Here is a 20,388-nt window from a genome sequence, read left to right as displayed (position 1 = left end):
TTTACATTTAATTCCTCGCCTGCTGAAGACAGCAAATCCCATCCGGTGCTAGAATCGTAAAACGCTTATTTTCTCTGTGCCTCTTGGGTGACTTGCTGCCTTCCTCCTGGTGAACGGGCATCACTACAACTCCTATTCTGTCGGTGTTCATGCACTTTTAACGTAATTGGTGAGGGGTAGGAATGAAAGGTGGCGGTTGTCGGTGTGTACTCACTGCTGCCGCCTTGTGGCGGGGCGAGAACGAGCTAAAACCCTGGGGCTTCTGCAAGTCACTGACTGCTGAGCTGGTCTGATACATTATACCAGTGGTCTCCAAACTGTTGACCCTACAGCTGTTGCAAAACTACAACTCCCAGCATGCCCGGACAGCCAACGGCTGTCCGGGCATGCTGGGAGTTGTAGTTTTGCAACAGCTGAAGAGCCACAGTTTGGAGACCACTAGTGTAGATGAAGCCTTACAGCCGTATAATCAGAAGTCCTACAACATGCTTAAATTCCCTATTATTGTCAAGATCTCTGCTTGCTGTCATGGTCTTGTGACCATAATCCTGAACCAGTCTTGCTGATGCACTTGTTTACATTGTGTGATACATTGTAACGAACCCTCACAACTGGAGAAAGATATTTTAATTATATATTTTTTTTTGTATCCACCTGACAATTCTTCACCCCCCCCCCCCAAAAAAAAATTTAATTATATTTTATATCGATATATATATAATTTTTTTTTATTTTTTTTTTATTTTTTTTCAATATATATTTTATTTATATATATATATTTTTTTTTTTATTATACAGATTTTCTGCTTTCCCATTCTGTTTCCACTCACTGACAGCAGGAAGAGATCTTGAAATTGGCAAAAAATTAAATATAATAAATAAGTCTTCTTGAACTTTGTAGTAGTTCTCATTGTACGGTGATAAGGCTTAATGTTACATGAAGCAGTAATGTTCCTGTTCAGTCCCAACGCGTCTTTATCGCAGCCGCACTGCGTCACAATGTGGCGTTTACCGACCTCACATCGGATGCTGTGCTGCCGTGGGGACGGGTACGTAATGATAGTCATGTATCTGCTGGCATTGGTGGATACAAGGCGTATCTAAGCCTCTCCTCTTGTCGCATCACGTGCTGCTGTGACGCAAAGTCAGAGAGCCTAGCCCGGTGTTTCCCAACCAGTGTGCCTCCAGCTGTTGCAAAACTACAACTTCCAGCATGCTGGGAGTTGTAGTTTTGCAACAGCTGGAGGCACCCTGGTTGGGAAACACTGGGCCCTAGCCCATATCTCATTGTTCCCCCAACCTGTGGCTTTCTATCTGTTGCATAACTACAACTCCAACCAGCCTAAGGCTCTCCGGGCATGATAGTTGTTGTAATTTTGCGGCCATTAGAGGGCCCCAGATTTGGGGAACACCGCCATAGCTCATAGTTCCTGGTGGAAGCGCTGTGTTCTCGACCTTCACATGGCGGCAGCTTCATGTCAATGACTCTCGCCTGCCCAGGTAACGCTGTCTCTTCTCTGTCCAGGCTCAGGCATGGCTGACAACAAACCACTCATCGGGGCAGAGGAGAAGATCCTGAACGGCAAAGCCGATAAGAAAGTGGTGAGAACGTCTTGTGCATTCTTAGTGCCTGCGGGGTCCCCCATGTAGCTCCAGTGGGGATGGTTCCTATATACTGGTATACAGGTCCTGCCCCGGACTCCTCCCACTTTGCGCCTGTTCCATCATTTCTCCATACTTTTGTGTTTTTTTCGTTTTATATTTTTTTTTGTTAATCTCATGACTGTTTCCAGGTCATTGATGAGACCCTGGATGTGAAGGAAATGATTTTCAATGCAGAAAGAGTCAGTGGACTTGTGGATGAGCCGGTATGTATGTGCGAGATGTCACCACGGCCGCCGGAGGCTTCATGTATGTTGTGCGTCTTTCCCGTGTTGTCCCCTTCCCTCCATTGTCCATGATTTACCCTAGAGCAGCACCACAGCTCCCTAATAAAGTATTGCACCCAACCCCCCCGGCTGTCTGGTGTGTGACGTGCAGGTTATCTGCGTTGATACATTGTAACGGATCTGTCTCTTCTCGTCCTGCCTGATGTGTGTGGGATTGTGATGTAACGATGATCACCTTATGGCAGTGTTTCCCAACCAGGGTGCCTCCAGCTGTTACAAAACTAAAACTCCCAGCATGCCCGGACAGCCAAAGGCTGTCCGGGCATGCTGGGAGTTGTAGTTTTGCAACAGCTGGAGGCACCCTGGTTGGGAAACACTGCCTTATGGAGTACTTCATCCTTTTACAGCTCAACCTCCCACCCTGTCATATAAAAATGCTCTAAATACTTTGCTTTAAATATCTTGTACTGATCCTGGATTGTAAATGCAGCTCTGGATGTGACTGGAATACGGATTTGTATGGATAAGATATGTAAAGTAGAATAGTGACTGCAGCTTTGGAGGTGACTGGAGTATAAGACGTGATGTAACCAAGTAGTGAGTGCAGCTCTGGTAGTTACTGGAGTAAAAGACACAATGTAACAGCAGAATAGTGACTGCAGCTCTGGAGAAGAAGATATGATGTAACCAAATAGTTATTGCAGCTCTGGAAGTTACATGACAGCAGAATAGTGGGTGCAGCTCTGGAGGTGAGGGGAGTAAAAGACACGATGTAACAGCAGAATAGTGACTGCAGCTTTGGAGAATAAGACGCGATGTAACAGCAGAATAGTGAGTGTAGCTCTGGAGGTGAAGGGAGTAAAAGACACGATGTAACAGCAGAATAGTGACTGCAGCTTTGAAGAAAGACACAATGTAACAGCAGAATAGTGAGTGTAGCTCTGGAGGTGAAGGGAGTAAAAGACACGATGTAACAGCAGAATAGTGACTGCAGCTTTGGAGAATAAGACACAATGTAACAGCAGAATAGTGAGTGCAGCTCTGTAGAATAAGATATGATGTAAGAGTAGAATAGTGATTGCAGCTCTGGAGGTGAAGGGAGTAAAAGACACGATGTAACAGCAGAATAGTGAGTGCAGCTCTGGAGAATAAGATATGATGTAACCAAATAGTTATTGCAGCTCTGGAAGTTACATGACAGCAGAATAGTGGGTGCAGCTCTGGAGGTGAGGGGAGTAAAAGACACGATGTAACAGCAGAATAGTGACTGCAGCTTTGGAGAATAAGACGCGATGTAACAGCAGAATAGTGAGTGTAGCTCTGGAGGTGAAGGGAGTAAAAGACACGATGTAACAGCAGAATAGTGACTGCAGCTTTGAAGAAAGACACAATGTAACAGCAGAATAGTGAGTGTAGCTCTGGAGGTGAAGGGAGTAAAAGACACGATGTAACAGCAGAATAGTGACTGCAGCTTTGGAGAATAAGACACAATGTAACAGCAGAATAGTGAGTGCAGCTCTGTAGAATAAGATATGATGTAAGAGTAGAATAGTGATTGCAGCTCTGGAGGTGAAGGGAGTAAAAGACACGATGTAACAGCAGAATAGTGAGTGCAGCTCTGGAGAATAAGATATGATGTAAGAGTAGAATAGTGATTGCAGCTCCTGAGGTGACTGTGTGTGTGACATGATGTTTCTGTGGATCTGTACAAGATATTGTAATATACTTTAGTTTTTTCTTTACTATAGATTCCCAAGGATAAGGCTGTTACCCCAGTTACTTTATAGGAATGATTGGGGTTGTTGGGCAGTGCAGGTTTAGGTAGGACACGGTCCCTTTAAGTTGTGGTGCCAGCCGCCCGCTCCTCTTATTGGTGCCCAGGTGGCGGCTCTTGTACCTCACAGCAGAAGTTGTCTCCATATTCCGCCAGGGTCTTAATCTTCTTGCTTTACTGTTCTCCTCCAGGACACAGATGGATCTCTCCGCAGTGATTTCAGCTTCAGCAGCGGCACATTAATCGGCCTCCTGGTCATCGCTGTAGCCATCGCCACCATCATTGTCATCAGCCTGGTCCTGCTGAGGAAGAGGCAATACGGCACAATCAGTCATGGGATTGTGGAGGTAAGAGGAGGGAGCTACATTTAAAGGGGTACTCCGCTGCCCCAGTGTTCGGAACATTTTGTTCCAAATGCTTGGAGCGGGCGACGGGGGTCGTGACGTCACGGCCACTCTCCTCACGCCGCCACGACCCCTCAATGCAAGTCTATGGGAGGGGGTGTGGCGGCCACACCCAGCGTTCTAGATGAACACCGGGTGCTGCACAGAGATCGTGGGGGTCCAAGCTGCAGGACCCCCGCGATCAGACATCTTGTCCTTTGGACTTGTCTATAGACTTACTGGGCACTTTTCATTAGGTACAAACTGCTAGTAACGGGTTGGACTCCCTTTTGCCTCCAAAACTGCCTTCATTCTTTGTGGCGTACTTTCTACAAGGTGCTGGAAACATTCTTCAGAGATTTTGCTCCTTATAGACATGACATCACACAGTTCCTCCATATGGACATGATGACATCACACAGTTCCTCCATATGGACATGATGACATCACACAGTTCCTCCATATAGACATGATGACATCACACAGTTCCTCCATATTGACATGATGACATCACACAGTTCCTCCATATGGACATGATGACATCACACAGTTCCTCCATATGGACATGATGACATCACACAGTTCCTCCATATGGACATGATGACATCACATAGTTCCTCCATATGGACATGATGACATCACACAGTTCCTCCATATAGACATGATGACATCACACAGTTCCTCCATATTGACATGATGACATCACACAGTTCCTCCATATTGACATGATGACATCACACAGTTCCTCCATATGGACATGATGACATCACACAGTTCCTCCATATGGACATGATGACATCACACAGTTCCTCCATATGGACATGATGACATCACACAGTTCCTCCATATGGACATGATGACATCACACAGTTCCTCCATATGGACATGATGACATCACACAGTTCCTCCATATGGACATGATGACATCACACAGTTCCTCCATATGGACATGATGACATCACACAGTTCCTCCATATGGACATGATGACATCACACAGTTCCTCCATATGGACATGATGACATCACACAGTTCCTCCATATAGACATGATGACATCACACAGTTCCTCCATATTGACATGATGACATCACACAGTTCCTCCATATGGACATGACATCACACAGTTCCTCCATATGGACATGACATCACACAGTTCCACCATATGGACATTACATCACACAGTTCCTCCATATGGACATGATGACATCACACAGTTCCCCCATATGGACATGATGACATCACAGTTCCTCCATATGGACATGATGACATCACACAGTTCCTCCATATGGACATGACATCACACAGTTCCTCCATATTGACATGATGACATCACACAGTTCCTCCATATGGACATGACATCACACAGTTCCTCCATATTGACATGATGACATCACACAGTTCCTCCATATGGACATGATGACATCACACAGTTCCTCCATATGGACATGATGACATCACACAGTTCCTCCATATGGACATGATGACATCACACAGTTCCTCCATATGGACATGATGACATCACACAGTTCCTCCATATGGACATGATGACATCACACAGTTCCTCCATATGGACATGATGACATCACACAGTTCCTCCATATGGACATGATGACATCACACAGTTCCTCCATATGGACATGATGACATCACACAGTTCCTCCATATGGACATGATGACATCACACAGTTCCTCCATATAGACATGACATCACACAGTTCCTCCATATTGACATGATGACATCACACAGTTCCTCCATATGGACATGACATCACACAGTTCCTCCATATGGACATGACATCACACAGTTCCACCATATGGACATTACATCACACAGTTCCTCCATATGGACATGATGACATCACACAGTTCCCCCATATGGACATGATGACATCACAGTTCCTCCATATGGACATGATGACATCACACAGTTCCTCCATATGGACATGACATCACACAGTTCCTCCATATAGACATGATGACATCACACAGTTCCTCCATATGGACATGATGACATCACACAGTTCCTCCATATAGACATGATGACATCACACAGTTCCTCCATATGGACATGATGACATCACACAGTTCCTCCATATGGACATGATGACATCACACATTTCCTCCATATGGACATGATGACATCACACAGTTCCTCCATATGGACATGATGACATCACACAGTTCCTCCATATGGACATGATGACATCACACAGTTCCACCATATGGACATGATGACATCACACAGTTCCTCCATATGGACATGACATCACACAGTTCCTCCATATGGACATGATGACATCACACAGTTCCCCCATATGGACATGATGACATCACACAGTTCCTCCATATGGACATGACATCACACAGTTCCTCCATATGGACATGATGACATCACACAGTTCCTCCATATGGACATGATGACATCACACAGTTCCTCCATATGGACATGATGACATCACACAGTTCCTCTATATAGACATGATGACATCACACAGTTGCTGCAGATTTGTCAGCTGCACATTAAAGGGGTACTCCACCTCTAGACATCTTATTCCCTATCTAAAAGATAGGGGATAAGATGTCTGATTGTGGGGGTCCCGCCACGAATACTCTCCACAATCTCAGTACACATTATGTTCAGAACGCTGGGTTCGGGTGGCCATGGCCTTGACGTAACACCATATCCCCTCGTGATGTCACTCCCCCTCCATTCAAGTCTATGGGAGGGGACGTGACTGCGCACAAAGGTGATCTTTTGGATGGAGTTCTGGTGACACTGGAGGCCATTGGGGTCCAGTGACCTTATTGTCATGTATGAGATGATGTGATCATGTGACATGGGGCATTATCCTGCTGCAGATAGAGAAGAGGGGTCCACTGCGATCATAAAGGGATGGACATGGTCACCAACAATACTTGGGTAGGCTGTAGTGTTGAGCATTGTTTAAATTGGTACTAAGGGGCCAAAGTGTGCCAAGAAAATGTACCCCACAACATAACACCAGCCTGAACTGGTTTTTCATTGTCCAATATTTGTGACCTATGTGAATTGTAGCCTCAGTTTCCTCTTCTTAGCTGAAAGAAGTGGCGCCCAGGGTGGTCTTCTAAAGCTGTAGCCTATCTGCTTCAAGATTGGATGTGTTGTGCGCTCAGAGATGTTATAACTTGGTTATTTGTGTTACTGTTGCCTTTCTATTATCATGAACCAGTCTGCCCATTCTCTTCTGACATCAACAAGGCATTTTGATCCACACAACTGCCGCTCAATGGATATTTTCTCTTATTCAGGCTATTCTCTGTAAACCCTAGAGATGGTTGTCAGACCGGTCCTTCTGGTACCAACAACAAAACATTCAAAGTCACTTAAATCTCCTTTCTTCCTCATTCTAATGCTCAGTTTGAACTTCACGCTTGTTAGCTATAATAACCACAATGGTGTACGCCTTCACTGCTCCATGCTTTGCTCCTATATTCTCCAGCTATCAGGGCATGATGGGAATTGTAGTTTTTGCAACAGTTAGTAGGGTCACAGGTTGGAGAACACTACTCCAGACGGATTCCTGGGTTCTGTGCTCACACCTTTCTCTTTCTTTGTTATAGGTGGATCCCATGTTAACCCCCGAGGAGCGTCACCTGAACAAGATGCAGAATCATGGCTATGAGAACCCCACCTACAAATACCTGGAGCAGATGCAGATCTAAATGCTGTGGGAAAAAGGGGGTTATGGGGGGGGGGGGAGGGGGGAGGGATTCTACATAAGCCTACGTGGGGTCTGTGGTTGGAAATGGGGCCAAAGATTGGGCATCAGGTGGGCATTGATCGGGGTTTCACTTATGTCCAATGGTTTTGAATAGAGATTGTCCATTACCCCGGGCGCTTGTGGACTCTTTGATCACTTCAGAGATTTTTTTTTTTTTCCATTCTTTTTAAACGGGTGACAGGATAGGGTTAATACAGAGTCTTCACTGAATATTTTATCTTTTTGTCGTATTTTGTTTTTTACGAATCAGATGCCATCACTGTGTGAGTCTCTTGCATACAATATACATAGATATAAATATATATATATATATGGACGGGACTGGTTGTTTCCGCGAGTCTCGGTAGGACGCTTGTCGCCTCTTTCTATTCGCATATTTAAGAAATAAATAAATAAAAAAAATATCTTCAAAGTGTAAAAAAAAAAAAAAAAAATCATTTAAGATGCGAAGAATCGTTATTAGAATGGTAACGGTGGATGTCGCTGTAAATTTTATTCCTGGACGGATGGCATTTTATTACGTGATGGCAGGCAGTGGTAATCTGTGCTGTTATGGCAGAAGTGGGACTACAACTCCCAGCCTGTGCTGGAAATCCATGCTGATTCTTGTATTAAAACCGCTTACGTGACGCCAAAGTACGAAACCCCATGTTTTGTGGAGGCGAAAATAAGCGAGGCGGTGGGGAATGGGGGGGGGGTCAGTTCTTTCTGAGCATTGTGGCCCCCGCTTCCCGCTCTTAATGTTCCAGTCTGGAGGATGATGAGATCCTGCAGACTTTGTACTACTGATGTATGTTCTGGGCTGCTGTGTCGCGCCCGCGGTGACCGCACAATTTTGCTTCTTGTTCCCATTACTAATAAAGTTGATTGATTCATTCCCTGGGGGGTTCTGTTTGAGATCGCTAACCACATTGGAATTGCTGCACTTTACTGACTCCACCCCCTTTCCTATGTAAAAATAAAAAATAAACTTTACTGGTAATGAGAACAAGATGGCGGTGAACATTAGATCCCGCCTTGTGGTTTTGGGTCCAGAGTCGATAATTCACTGTGTGTCCGAGCGGGGCGACCGGCAGCTCCTCCTCGCCTCTTGCCCTGCGCCGTAGCTCCTCCTCCACCCCATGTCTGTTTGGCTTGTATTCAGCGCATCATCTCAGAGTCTAAGGTTCTGGTAACCTGTGGTTGTGTCTTTTTACCCCGCGCTCTTGTTTTACCGTGTTTTTTTTTATTTTATTTTTTTTTTATCTATTTTTTTTTTTTTTATTCCCCCACCTCCCTAAATTCTTCATTTAAATCGCACTATGCACAGATTCAACTTTAACCTGCAAGATCCCTTGTGTGTTCTGTGGGGAATGTAAAAATTGGAGAAAACACGTCAATAAACACTAACTTCCATAAAGCGAGCGCCTCTGAGTGGTCTGTATGAATGCTGCATCTGCGATACCATGTGCATACATTACTTATTTTCCTATATCATACTCTACAGCAGTGTTTCCCAACCAGGGTGCCTCTAGCTGTTGCAAAACTACAACTCCCAGCATGCCTGGACAGCCGAAGGCTGTCCAGGGATGCTGGGAGTTGTAGTTTTGCAACAGCTGGAGGCACCCTGGTTGGGAAACACTGCCCTAGAGTTGCACTTACTGTTCTGCTGGTGGAGTCAGTGTACATATCCATAGCAAAAAATGAAATGCTGCACTCACCAGTAGATGTGTTCAACTTCTTTATTATTGTGAAGAAACTACAGCGGGGACAGTAGGACAAAGGTATAGCGGGGTGGGGGGGGGGTCTGAATAGGCGAGCACGCTTTTGTGCCACTGTGTACATACATTACAATTCTTATGTACCAATCCTGAATTACAGCCTGTATTATACTCCAGAGCTGCACTCACTATTCTGCTGGTGAGGTCACTGTGTACATACATTACTTATCCTGTACTGATCCTGAGTTATATCCTGTATTATACTCCAGAGCTGTACTCACTATTCTGCTGGTGAGGTCACTGTGTACATACATTACATTACTTATCCTGTACTGATCCTGAGTTATATCCTGTATTATACTCCAGAGCTGTACTCACTATTCTGCTGGTGAGGTCACTGTGTACATACATTACATTACTTATCCTGTACTGATCCTGAGTTATATCCTGTATTATACTCCAGAGCTGTACTCACTATTCTGCTGGTGAGGTCACTGTGTACATACATTACATTACTTATCCTGTACTGATCCTGAGTTATATCCTGTATTATACTCCAGAGCTGTACTCACTATTCTGCTGGTGAGGTCACTGTGTACATACATTACATTACTTATCCTGTACTGATCCTGAGTTATATCCTGTATTATACTCCAGAGCTGTACTCACTATTCTGCTGGTGAGGTCACTGTGTACATATATTACGTTACTTATCCTGTACTGATCCTGAGTTATATCCTATATTATACCCCAGACCTGTACTCACTATTCTGCTGGTGAGGTCACTGTGTACATACATTACATTACTTATCCTGTACTGGTCCTGAGTTATATCCTCTATTATACTCCAGAGCTGTACTCACTATTCTGCTGGTGGGGTCACTGTGTACATACATTACATTACTTATCCTGTTACATCACATATGGGAATATTCATGTAACTCCTACAGCCGTCAGACCGTCTCAGTGCTCACATATGAAACAAGATATAGATCCAATACAAAGATATAGAAAGATGGAGCACTCAGCCGGTCTTTGATAGAGAAAAGCTTCTTTATTGCATCAAGAAAATCTTGGCGCTCTCATGAAGTGCGGGAGAGCGGGGCGAGTGGGTTGGGCGACGGTCCGTATCGCGCAAACTGTGCTTCGTCAGGCCCGAGGGGCCTGACGAAGCTCAGTTTGCGCGATACGGACCGTCGCCCAACTCGCTCCCGCACCCTCCCTGCTCTTGTACGCTCTCCCGCACTTCATGAGAACGCCAAGATTTTCTCTATCAAAGACCGGTTGAGCGCTCCATCTTTCTATATCTTTGTATTAGGGACAAAATACAGTTAGTGTGGGAGGACAGGCGGGGCTCTGGGCGCCGAGGACAGGCGGGGCTCTGGGCGCCGAGGACAGGCGGGGCTCTGGGCGCCGAGGACAGGCGGGGCTCTGGGCACCGAGGACAGGCGGGGCTCTGGGCACCGAGGACAGGCAGGGCTCTGCGGCACTCTCCCGGCTCCCATAGTAGGCTGATTGAAAAGCCGGGAGTCTGCAGAGAGCCCTGTTTGTTCCGCCCTCACTTCCTGTATTTTGTCTCCGTGAAGACACTAAGGCAATAGCTGCAGGAAAAAGACAACATTTTATGCCCAGAAATATACCGATTTTTTAACAAATGTATATTACAGATATACATATAATACACATAATGATAATTACATAAAGTTTTAGCAAATTACAGAATTCAGACTGGACACAACTGGACTATAAGGAACCGCGGAAAGTCACTTGCGCTACATCTTATGTTGTGCATCAGGTTTTATACATTAAATGTCCCATCAGGGGTCTTTATGTTGGAGACTGGAAGCCTAGATGAGATCCCATCACATGTGAATAATTGTTATTTTTGTAGCACAGGAATAAGAGACACATGAAAGTTACGTTAAAAGGCAATTTTGTAACCGCAGAAAGACAGAAGGGTCTGGGAATGCAAATGTATGACAATCTTTGACACTAAAAACATGACTGAGCCTATTCCAAAGATTTATGGTCCTTGGGATGAATATGGGATTTATTTATTTATCTAAGGAATCTGGTGCTGAGATAAAGGGGGCATCAGGTCTCTTAAGCTTAACATCGATTTAGAGACAAGCAAACTGTCTACTCCTGCTCATTTGTGAACTCGTGAAGGGTTTACTTTTTTTAACCCCTTAAAGGGGTACTCCGAAGGAAAATAATTTTTTAAAAGTAAGCTGGTGCCAGAAAGTTAAACATATTTGTAAATTACTTCTATTTAAAGATCTTAATCCTTCCAGTACTTATCAGCTGCTGTATTCTTCACTGGAAGTACTTTTTTCTTTTTGAATTTCTCTTCAGTCTGACCACAGTGCTCTCTGCTGACACCTTTGTCCATTTTAGGAACTGTCCAGAGCAGCATAGGTTTGCTATTGGGATTTTCTCCTACTCTGGACAGTTCCTAAAATGGACAGAGGTGTCAGCAGAGAGCACTGTGGTCAGACAGAAAGGAAATTCAAAAAGAAAATAACTTCCTGTGGAGCCTACAGCAGCTAAGTACTGGAAGGATTAAGATTTTGTTTTATTGAAGTAATTTACAAATATGTTTGACTTTCTGGCACCAGTTGATTAAAAAAAATAAAATAATGTTTTCCACTGGAGTACCCCTTTAAAAAGACAGCCCATTTTGGCCTTAAAGGGGTACTACGTTGCTAGACCTCTTATCCCCTAGATAAAGAATAGGGGATAAGATGTCTCATCGCAAGGGTTCCGCCATTCTGAATATGATTTTCAGAACGCTGAGTACGGAAGGCGGTGCTTGTGTCGTCACGCCACGCGACAGAAAATAACTACACAACTGGAGCATACAGCAGCTGATAAGTACTGAAAGGATTAAGATTTTTAAATAGATGTAATTTACAAATCTGTATAACTTTCTGGCACCAGTTGATTTGAAAATGTTATATATTTTTTTCATTTGTTTTCTGCAGGAAAATCCACATAGTGCTAATTCTTATATCCAGAACCTCTTATCAGAGTTGAGAAATCAGACAGATCCCACCACATCTGCAATATGATCGCAGTGCCGCCATTGTAGACGCCAATCACAGGACATGCGGCTCAATGATCAACACTTCACTACAGAGGTGTAACTTGTAGCTTATGGACCCCAATGCAGAATCTGTAACAGGGCCCCATGTCTACCTTGTGTCATTTATACTACTGGTGGTGTCTTATGGGGCTGTGGTGTGTGGGGGTTGTAGGGTGAACAGGGGTGTTGCAGGGTATAGCGTTAACCCCTGATTGTTGTGATGCCAGGGTGCGGGCTTCCTCTAGATATATCCTACCGCCACCAGTCCCAAGAACCATAGGGAGGAATAAAGGATTGTCCACAGCCGGAATTGTAATAAACTTGAAATAACTTTACTGCAGATTTTATGCAGGATGAATAACAACCAGTCTTTACAGAGGACCGGGACTTAGGCTCCTCACAGGTTGGCTGGGACTTTGTGGTAAAATAAGCTTTGATTTTTGCTGTACGCTGTTCCACAGAATTTATGGGTATGGTTAGGTTCAGTGGTCACGTAGGATGGAGTTAGATTAACTCACGATTTAGAAGTGTAAGGCTTCAGGCCTAGCTTGTCTTGTGGCTGTGATCACAGATCTGCTCAGTTTGGTGGTCCGGAACTAAGAGCGAGATTATTGGATGAAGAGCCCTTATATACAGAAGGGGCAGGATCAAAGCTTCTTGGTCCCCAAACCTGTCAGTCCTAAACCAAGGCATTATGGTTACATCACATGACCTAAAGGTCCTTGAACCTTAGCATAACACAATTATTAACAATCACATGACCTAAGGTCCTGTACATGTATTTACACTATACTAAGATTTATTAAATACATTTCTAATGACATTAGGAGGCGACTAGGGGGTTAACCCACCAGGAAAGCCCTACCAGCATGGAGGAACTCTGACTGTGGGGACTTACAACAAAGGTACGGGACCAAGTCCAGTACCGGGACACCACAGGGGCAAAGGTACCTTAGGGCCCTCTCAGTCACAGGCCCCTGTTGCTACCTCTGCATTCCCTCTAGTTATGTCCCTGCTTCACTATGCAGCTGTGGGCTCCTAAAGTAGACATTCCTCAGGGGCCACATCTACATGGAGCTTGCATGTGCTATTTTCACCCCCCTCTGTATAAAACTGTTCCAATTATATTCCAAAAGCATCATATAGGGTGGCACAGGTGTAACAATTCAGTATGATATCTTTACAATCGTTCCCCCCCCCCCCCCCCCTCTCGGATCCCGTGTGTTAGTGATGCACGTCGCCCTCGCTCTACAGATCTGTTCTTGGCGTTGACTTCACATTTTTTCCAGTTGTTGATACGAAGTTACGCAGCGTTCTGGACTGGAGATCAGAGCGCCGTCTCTGTCTGACATGTGTGCAGCATCTGTGCAACATGGTATTATTGATTACGTAAAGCACTCGCTACACAAAGCCTCCAGATGGTGCGAGACTACAACTCCCAACATCTCCAGGAACCGGGAGAACATTATACATGGTCAGGGAGGCTACACACACCAGGATCTAACCCTTCATATCATGGCATCTCTCCAAGAGGGCACAATTATACCCAGTAAATACCCGCAAGGTACTAATATGGGGATCACAAAGAAGTGAGTCATGTGACCCCTCTTAGCTCCCTTTATAGCAGTGCTTCCAAATCAGGGTGCCTCCAGCTGTTGCAAAACCACAACTTTCAGCATGCCCGGACAGCCAGAGGCTGTCCGGGCATGCTGGAAATTGTAGTTTTGCAACTGCCTGAGGCACCCTGGTTGAGAAACACTGTTTTATAGTCTGGGAGGTCACAGAGGGGAGATGGCACATTCCTCATCCTGCCCAATGATATTTCCTCATTTATAAATGCTTGACATAAAGGTGTACCCCAACCCTAAGCATTTATGGCAGTACTGGCCGATCAGTGAACAGGGCAGAGGGAGAGGGGGTATTAAAAAGGACTGCTCTCTGCCTGCTACTCATCCACATTTACTGCCTGCCATCTGCTGGTGAAAGTAGAACATTACATGAGAGATACTGACTTTCACCAGCAGATGGCGACATCACTACATATAAACAGTGGAGTCGGAATGGATGGGCAGAACTTCACAACGCCAGCATTTTTACATCCATGCTGCTTGGATCTGCTGTGTCCACCCCCTCAATAAAACAAACCCAGCAGACAAAATAATAAGGGCCATATCCGACTACCCGATCTGCATATAAAGTACTGATCATTGGATTCCATGGGGAGACGAATGTCAAAGCTGGAATCAAGACCAATCAGACCAAGCAATGTTCTTCCAGTCTTCCACTTTGGTGACCTGAGTGAATTTCAGCCTCAATTTCCTGTTGTGGCACCCGGAGTTGTCTTCTGCTGCTGTAGCCCATCTGCTTCAAGGTTGAACTGGTTGTGTGTGCAGACCTTGGTTGTAGTGAGTGGTTATTTGAGTTACTGTTGCCTTTCTACACTGCTCAAAAAAACATAAAGGGAACACATAAACAACACAATGTAACTCCAAGTCAATGACACTTCTGTGAAATCACACTGTCCACTCAGGAAGCAACACTGACTGGCAATCAATTTCACATGCTGTTGTGCAAATGGAACAGACAACAGGTAGAAATTATAGGAGATTAGCAAGACACCCCCAATAAAGGAGCGGTTCTGCAGATGGTGACCACAGACCACTTCTCATTATTTATGCTTCCTGGCTGATGTTTTGGTCACTTTTGAATGCTGGCGGTGCTTTCACTCTAGTGGTAGCATGAGACGGAGTCTACAACCCACACAAGTGGCTCAGGTAGTGCAGCTCATCCAGGATGGCACATCAATGCGAGCTGTGGCAAGAAGGTTTGCGGTGTCTGTCAACGTAGTGTCCAGAGCATGGAGGCACCACCAGGAGACAGGTCAGTACATCAGGAGATGAAGAGGAGGTCGTAGGAGGGAAACAACCCGGCAGCAGGACCGCTACCTCCGCCTTTGTGCAAGGAGGAGCAGGAAGAGGACTGCAAAATGACCTCCAGTGTGCATGTGTCCACTCAAACGGTCAGAAACAGACTCCTTGAGGGTGGTATGAGGGCCCGATGTCCACAGGTGGGGGTTGTGATTACAGCCCAACACCATGCAGGACGTTTGGCATTTGCCAGAGAACACCTAGATTGGCAAATTCGCCACTGGCACCCTGTGCTCTTCACAGATAAAAGCAGGTTTACACTGAGCACATGTGACAGACGTGACAAAGTCTGGAGACGCTGTGGAGAACATTCTGCTGCCTGCAACATCCTCCGGCATGACCAGTTTGGCGGTGGGTCAGTAATGGTGTGGGGTGGCATTTCTTTGGGGGGGCCGCACAGCCCTCCATGTGCTTGCCAGAGGTAGTCTGACTGCCATTAGGTACTGAGATGAGATCATCAGACCCCTTGTGAGACCATATGCTGGTGCGGTTGGCCCTGGGTTCCTCCTAATGCAAGACAATGCTAGACCTCATGTGGCTGGAGTGTGTCAGCAGTTCCTGTAAGAGGAAGGCATTGATGCTATGGACTGGCCGCCCGTTCCCCAGACCTGAATCCGATTGAGCACATCTGGGACATCATGTCTCACTCCATCCACCAACGCCCCATTGCACCACAGACTGTCCAGGAGTTGGCGGATGCTTTAGTCCAGGTCTGGGAGGACATCCCTCAGGAGACCATCCGCCACCTCATCAGGAACATGCCCAGGCGTTGTAGGGAGGTCATACGGCACGTGGAGGCCACACACACTACTGAGCCTCATTGTGACTTGTTTTAAGGACATTACATAAAGGTGGATCAGCCTGTAGTGGGGTTTTCCACTGTGATTTTGAGTGTGACTCCATATCCAGACCTCCATGGGTTCATAAATTTGATTTCCATTGATAATTTTTGTGTGATTTTGTTGTCAGCACATTCAACTATGTAAACAGTGGCGTTGCTAGAGTTGGTGTCACCCGGTGCGGTAGAAAATGGTGTCACCCCCATACGTACCCCCTCCCCCCAGTAAGTTTTTAGCCTGTTGTGACAGACACCACTGTTGTAGCGCATTGTGAGAAATTCCAGTATAATAATCAGATATACCAGTTGCCACAGAATGGGAAAGTGTTAAAGAAGTTTTCACCATTGAAATATACAGCTCCCAGAATTACTTAAAGGGGTACTCCACTGGAAAACATTTACTTTTATATCAACTGGTGCCAGAAAGTTAAACAGATTTTTAAATTACTTCTATTTAAAATCTTAATACTTACAGTACTTATAAGCTGGTGTATGCTCCACAGGAAGTTGTGTAGTTCTTTCCAGTCTGACCACAGTGCTATTTGCTGACACCTCTGTCCATGTCAGGAACTGTCCAGAGGTGTGTCACGATGCCGGCTGGCAGGAGGTGGATCCTCTGTGCCAGAGAGGGATTGGCGTGGACCGTGCTAGTGGACCGGTTCTAAGTCACTACTGGTTTTCACCAGAGCCCGCCGCAAAGCGGGATGGACTTGCTGCGGCGGTAGTGACCAGGTCGTATCCACTAGCAACGGCTCAACCTCTCTGGCTGCTGAAGATAGGCGCGGTACAAGGGAGTAGACAGAAGCAAGGTCGGACGTAGCAGAAGGTCGGGGGCAGGCGGCAAGGTTCGTAGTCAGGGTGGATAGCAGAAGTACTGGTACACAGGCTTAGGACACACAAAACGCTTTCACTGGCACAAGGCAACAAGATCCGGCCAGGGAGTGCATGGGAGGAGGTCAGATAAAGGCAGGGAGCAGATGGAAGCCAATTAAGCTAATTGGGCCAGGCACCAATCATTGGTGCACTGGCCCTTTAAGTCTCAGGGAGCTGGCGCGCGCCCTAGAGAGCGGAGCCGCGCGCGCCAGCATATGACAGCAGGGGACGGGAACGGGTAAGTGACCTGGGATGCGATTCGCGAGCGGGCGCGTCCCGCTGTGCGAATCGCATCCCCGACGGCCATGACAGTGCAGCGCTCCCGGTCAGCGGGACCGACCGGGGCGCTGCGGAGAGAGAGACGCCGTACGCGCTCCGGGGAGGAGCGGGGACCCGGAGCGCTAGGCGTAACAGTACCCCCCCCCCCTTAGGTCTCCCCTTCTCTTTGTCCGGTAACTGCCTCCCCTGGGATGAGGACACCGGGAAAGGATGGAAGGATTCCTCAACGGCAGGCAGTACCGCAGGAGTGGGAATGGGGAGGGAGGGCAGAGGGCGAGGCCTGGCACGGGGCAGTGTGACACCAGGACGAGGGCCATGAGGAGGCACCGAGGCTTGCCTGACTGGACTGGGAGGGGGGGAGAGGCACTTCTTAAGGCGGGCAGAGTCCATAACGACCTTAGGGAGACCGGATACAGGAGGAACCACAGGGTCACGGCAGGGAGTACTGGTAACCGGTTTAAGGCAGTCCTTGAAGCAAGAGGTACCCCAGCTCTTGATCTCCCCTGTGGACCAATCCAGGGTTGGGGAATGGTGTTGAAGCCAGGGTAGTCCAAGGAGAATTTCAGAAGTGCAATTGGAGAGGACCAAAAACTCAATTTTCTCATGATGAGGTCCGATGCACATTAGGAGGGGCTTCGTGCGGAAACGCACGGTGCAATCCAAGCTGGCTCCGTTGACCGCGGAAATGTGGAGTGGCTTGACAAGACGGGTCACCGGGATGCGGAATTTATTCACCAAGGACTCCCGAATAAAATTCCCAGAGGCACCAGAGTCCAGGCAGGCCACAGCTGAGAGGGAAGAGCTGACTGAAGAAGAAATCCGTACAGGCACCGTGAGACGTGGAGAAGCCGACTTAGCATCAAGAGACGCCACACCCACGAGAGCTGGGTGCGAGCGTGCGTTTCCCAGACGTGGAGGACGGATGGGGCAATCCACCAAAAAATGTTCGGTACTGGCACAGTACAGACAAAGATTCTCTTCCTTACGGCGATTCCTCTCTTCCAGGGTCAGGCGAGACCGATCCACTTGCATGGCTTCCTCGGCGGGAGGCCTAGGCGCAGATTGCAGTGGAGACTGTGGGAGAGGTGTCCAGAGATCTAAGTCTTTTTCCTGGCGGAGCTCTTGATGCCTCTCAGAAAAACGCATGTCAATGCGAGTGGCTAGATGAATGAGTTCATGCAGGTTAGCAGGAGTATCTCGTGCGGCCAGAACATCTTTAATGTTGCTGGATAGGCCTTTTTTAAAGGTCGCGCAGAGAGCCTCATTATTCCAGGATAGTTCTGAAGCAAGAGTACGGAATTGTATGGCGTACTCGCCAACGGAAGATTTACCCTGGACCAGGTTCAGCAGGGCAGTCTCAGCAGAAGAGGCTCGGGCAGGTTCCTCAAAGACACTTCGAATTTCCGAGAAGAAGGAGTGCACAGAGGCAGTGACGGGGTCATTGCGGTCCCAGAGCGGTGTGGCCCATGACAGAGCTTTTCCAGACAGAAGGCTGACTACGAAAGCCACCTTAGACCTTTCAGTAGGAAACTGATCCGACATCATCTCCAAATGCAGGGAACATTGCGAAAGAAAGCCACGGCAAAACTTAGAGTCCCCATTAAATTTGTCCGGCAAGGACAGGCGGAGGCTAGGAGTGGTCACTCGCTGCGGAAGAGGTGCAGGAGCTGGCGGAGGAGATGGTTGCTGCTGCTGTAGCTGAGACTGAATCTGCTGTAGCTGCGACTGGAGTTGCTGAGTCATGGTGGTCAAGTACGACAGCTGGTGATCTTGTTGGGCAATCTGTCGGGCTTGCTGGGCGACCAGTGTGGGGAGGTCGGCGACAACAGGCAGAGGAACTTCAGCGGGATCCATGGCCGGATCTACTGTCACGATGCCGGCTGGCAGGAGGTGGATCCTCTGTGCCAGAGAGGGATTGGCGTGGACCGTGCTAGTGGACCGGTTCTAAGTCACTACTGGTTTTCACCAGAGCCCGCCGCAAAGCGGGATGGACTTGCTGCGGCGGTAGTGACCAGGTCGTATCCACTAGCAACGGCTCAACCTCTCTGGCTGCTGAAGATAGGCGCGGTACAAGGGAGTAGACAGAAGCAAGGTCGGACGTAGCAGAAGGTCGGGGGCAGGCGGCAAGGTTCGTAGTCAGGGTGGATAGCAGAAGTACTGGTACACAGGCTTAGGACACACAAAACGCTTTCACTGGCACAAGGCAACAAGATCCGGCCAGGGAGTGCATGGGAGGAGGTCAGATAAAGGCAGGGAGCAGATGGAAGCCAATTAAGCTAATTGGGCCAGGCACCAATCATTGGTGCACTGGCCCTTTAAGTCTCAGGGAGCTGGCGCGCGCGCGCCCTAGAGAGCGGAGCCGCGCGCGCCAGCATATGACAGCAGGGGACGGGAACGGGTAAGTGACCTGGGATGCGATTCGCGAGCGGGCGCGTCCCGCTGTGCGAATCGCATCCCCGACGGCCATGACAGTGCAGCGCTCCCGGTCAGCGGGACCGACCGGGGCGCTGCGGAGAGAGAGACGCCGTACGCGCTCCGGGGAGGAGCGGGGACCCGGAGCGCTAGGCGTAACAAGGTGTCAGCACAGAGCACTGTGGTCAGACAGAAAAGAAATTAAAAAAGAAAATAACTTCCTGTGAATCGCTTATACAGCAGCTAATAAGTACTGGAAGGATTAAGATTTTTAAATAGAAGTAATTTACAAATCTGTTTAACTTTGTAGCACCAGCTGATAAAAAAAAATGTTTTCCAGTAGAGTACCCCTTTGAGCAGTGGTGAGGTTATGCTGGGAGTTGTAGTTTCACTGACCTAACTGTAGAACTGACAAGTGACTACAGCTCTGATAGGACATAGAGAGGAGAATGTACAATGATATCAGTG

At 47.2% G+C, this 20,388-nt stretch overlaps 1 protein-coding gene across 7 annotated transcripts in view; it reads left to right on the top strand.

The window, feature by feature from the left end:
* The window catches only part of APLP2 (amyloid beta precursor like protein 2), a 66,033-nt gene extending 56,827 nt beyond the window's left edge, over positions 1-9,206 (top strand). For 4 of the 7 annotated variants that reach the window (XM_056543719.1, XM_056543718.1, XM_056543715.1 and 1 more), the window contains 4 exons: positions 1,526-1,602; positions 1,794-1,868; positions 3,855-4,010; positions 7,646-9,206. In XM_056543719.1, coding sequence (XP_056399694.1) covers positions 1,526-1,602; positions 1,794-1,868; positions 3,855-4,010; positions 7,646-7,747 — 410 coding nt within the window. In that variant the 3' untranslated portion in view covers positions 7,748-9,206. The remainder of the gene's footprint in view (positions 1-1,525; positions 1,603-1,793; positions 1,869-3,854; positions 4,011-7,645) is intronic. The other 3 variants (XM_056543720.1, XM_056543717.1, XM_056543716.1) reach the window with 1 other exon arrangement.
* The last annotated feature ends 11,182 nt before the right edge of the window (positions 9,207-20,388 follow it).

Source organism: Hyla sarda, chromosome 10, assembly GCF_029499605.1.
Source record: "Hyla sarda isolate aHylSar1 chromosome 10, aHylSar1.hap1, whole genome shotgun sequence".
Classification (NCBI taxonomy): domain Eukaryota; kingdom Metazoa; phylum Chordata; class Amphibia; order Anura; family Hylidae; genus Hyla; species Hyla sarda.
This window is presented reverse-complemented; position numbering and strand designations above follow the sequence as displayed.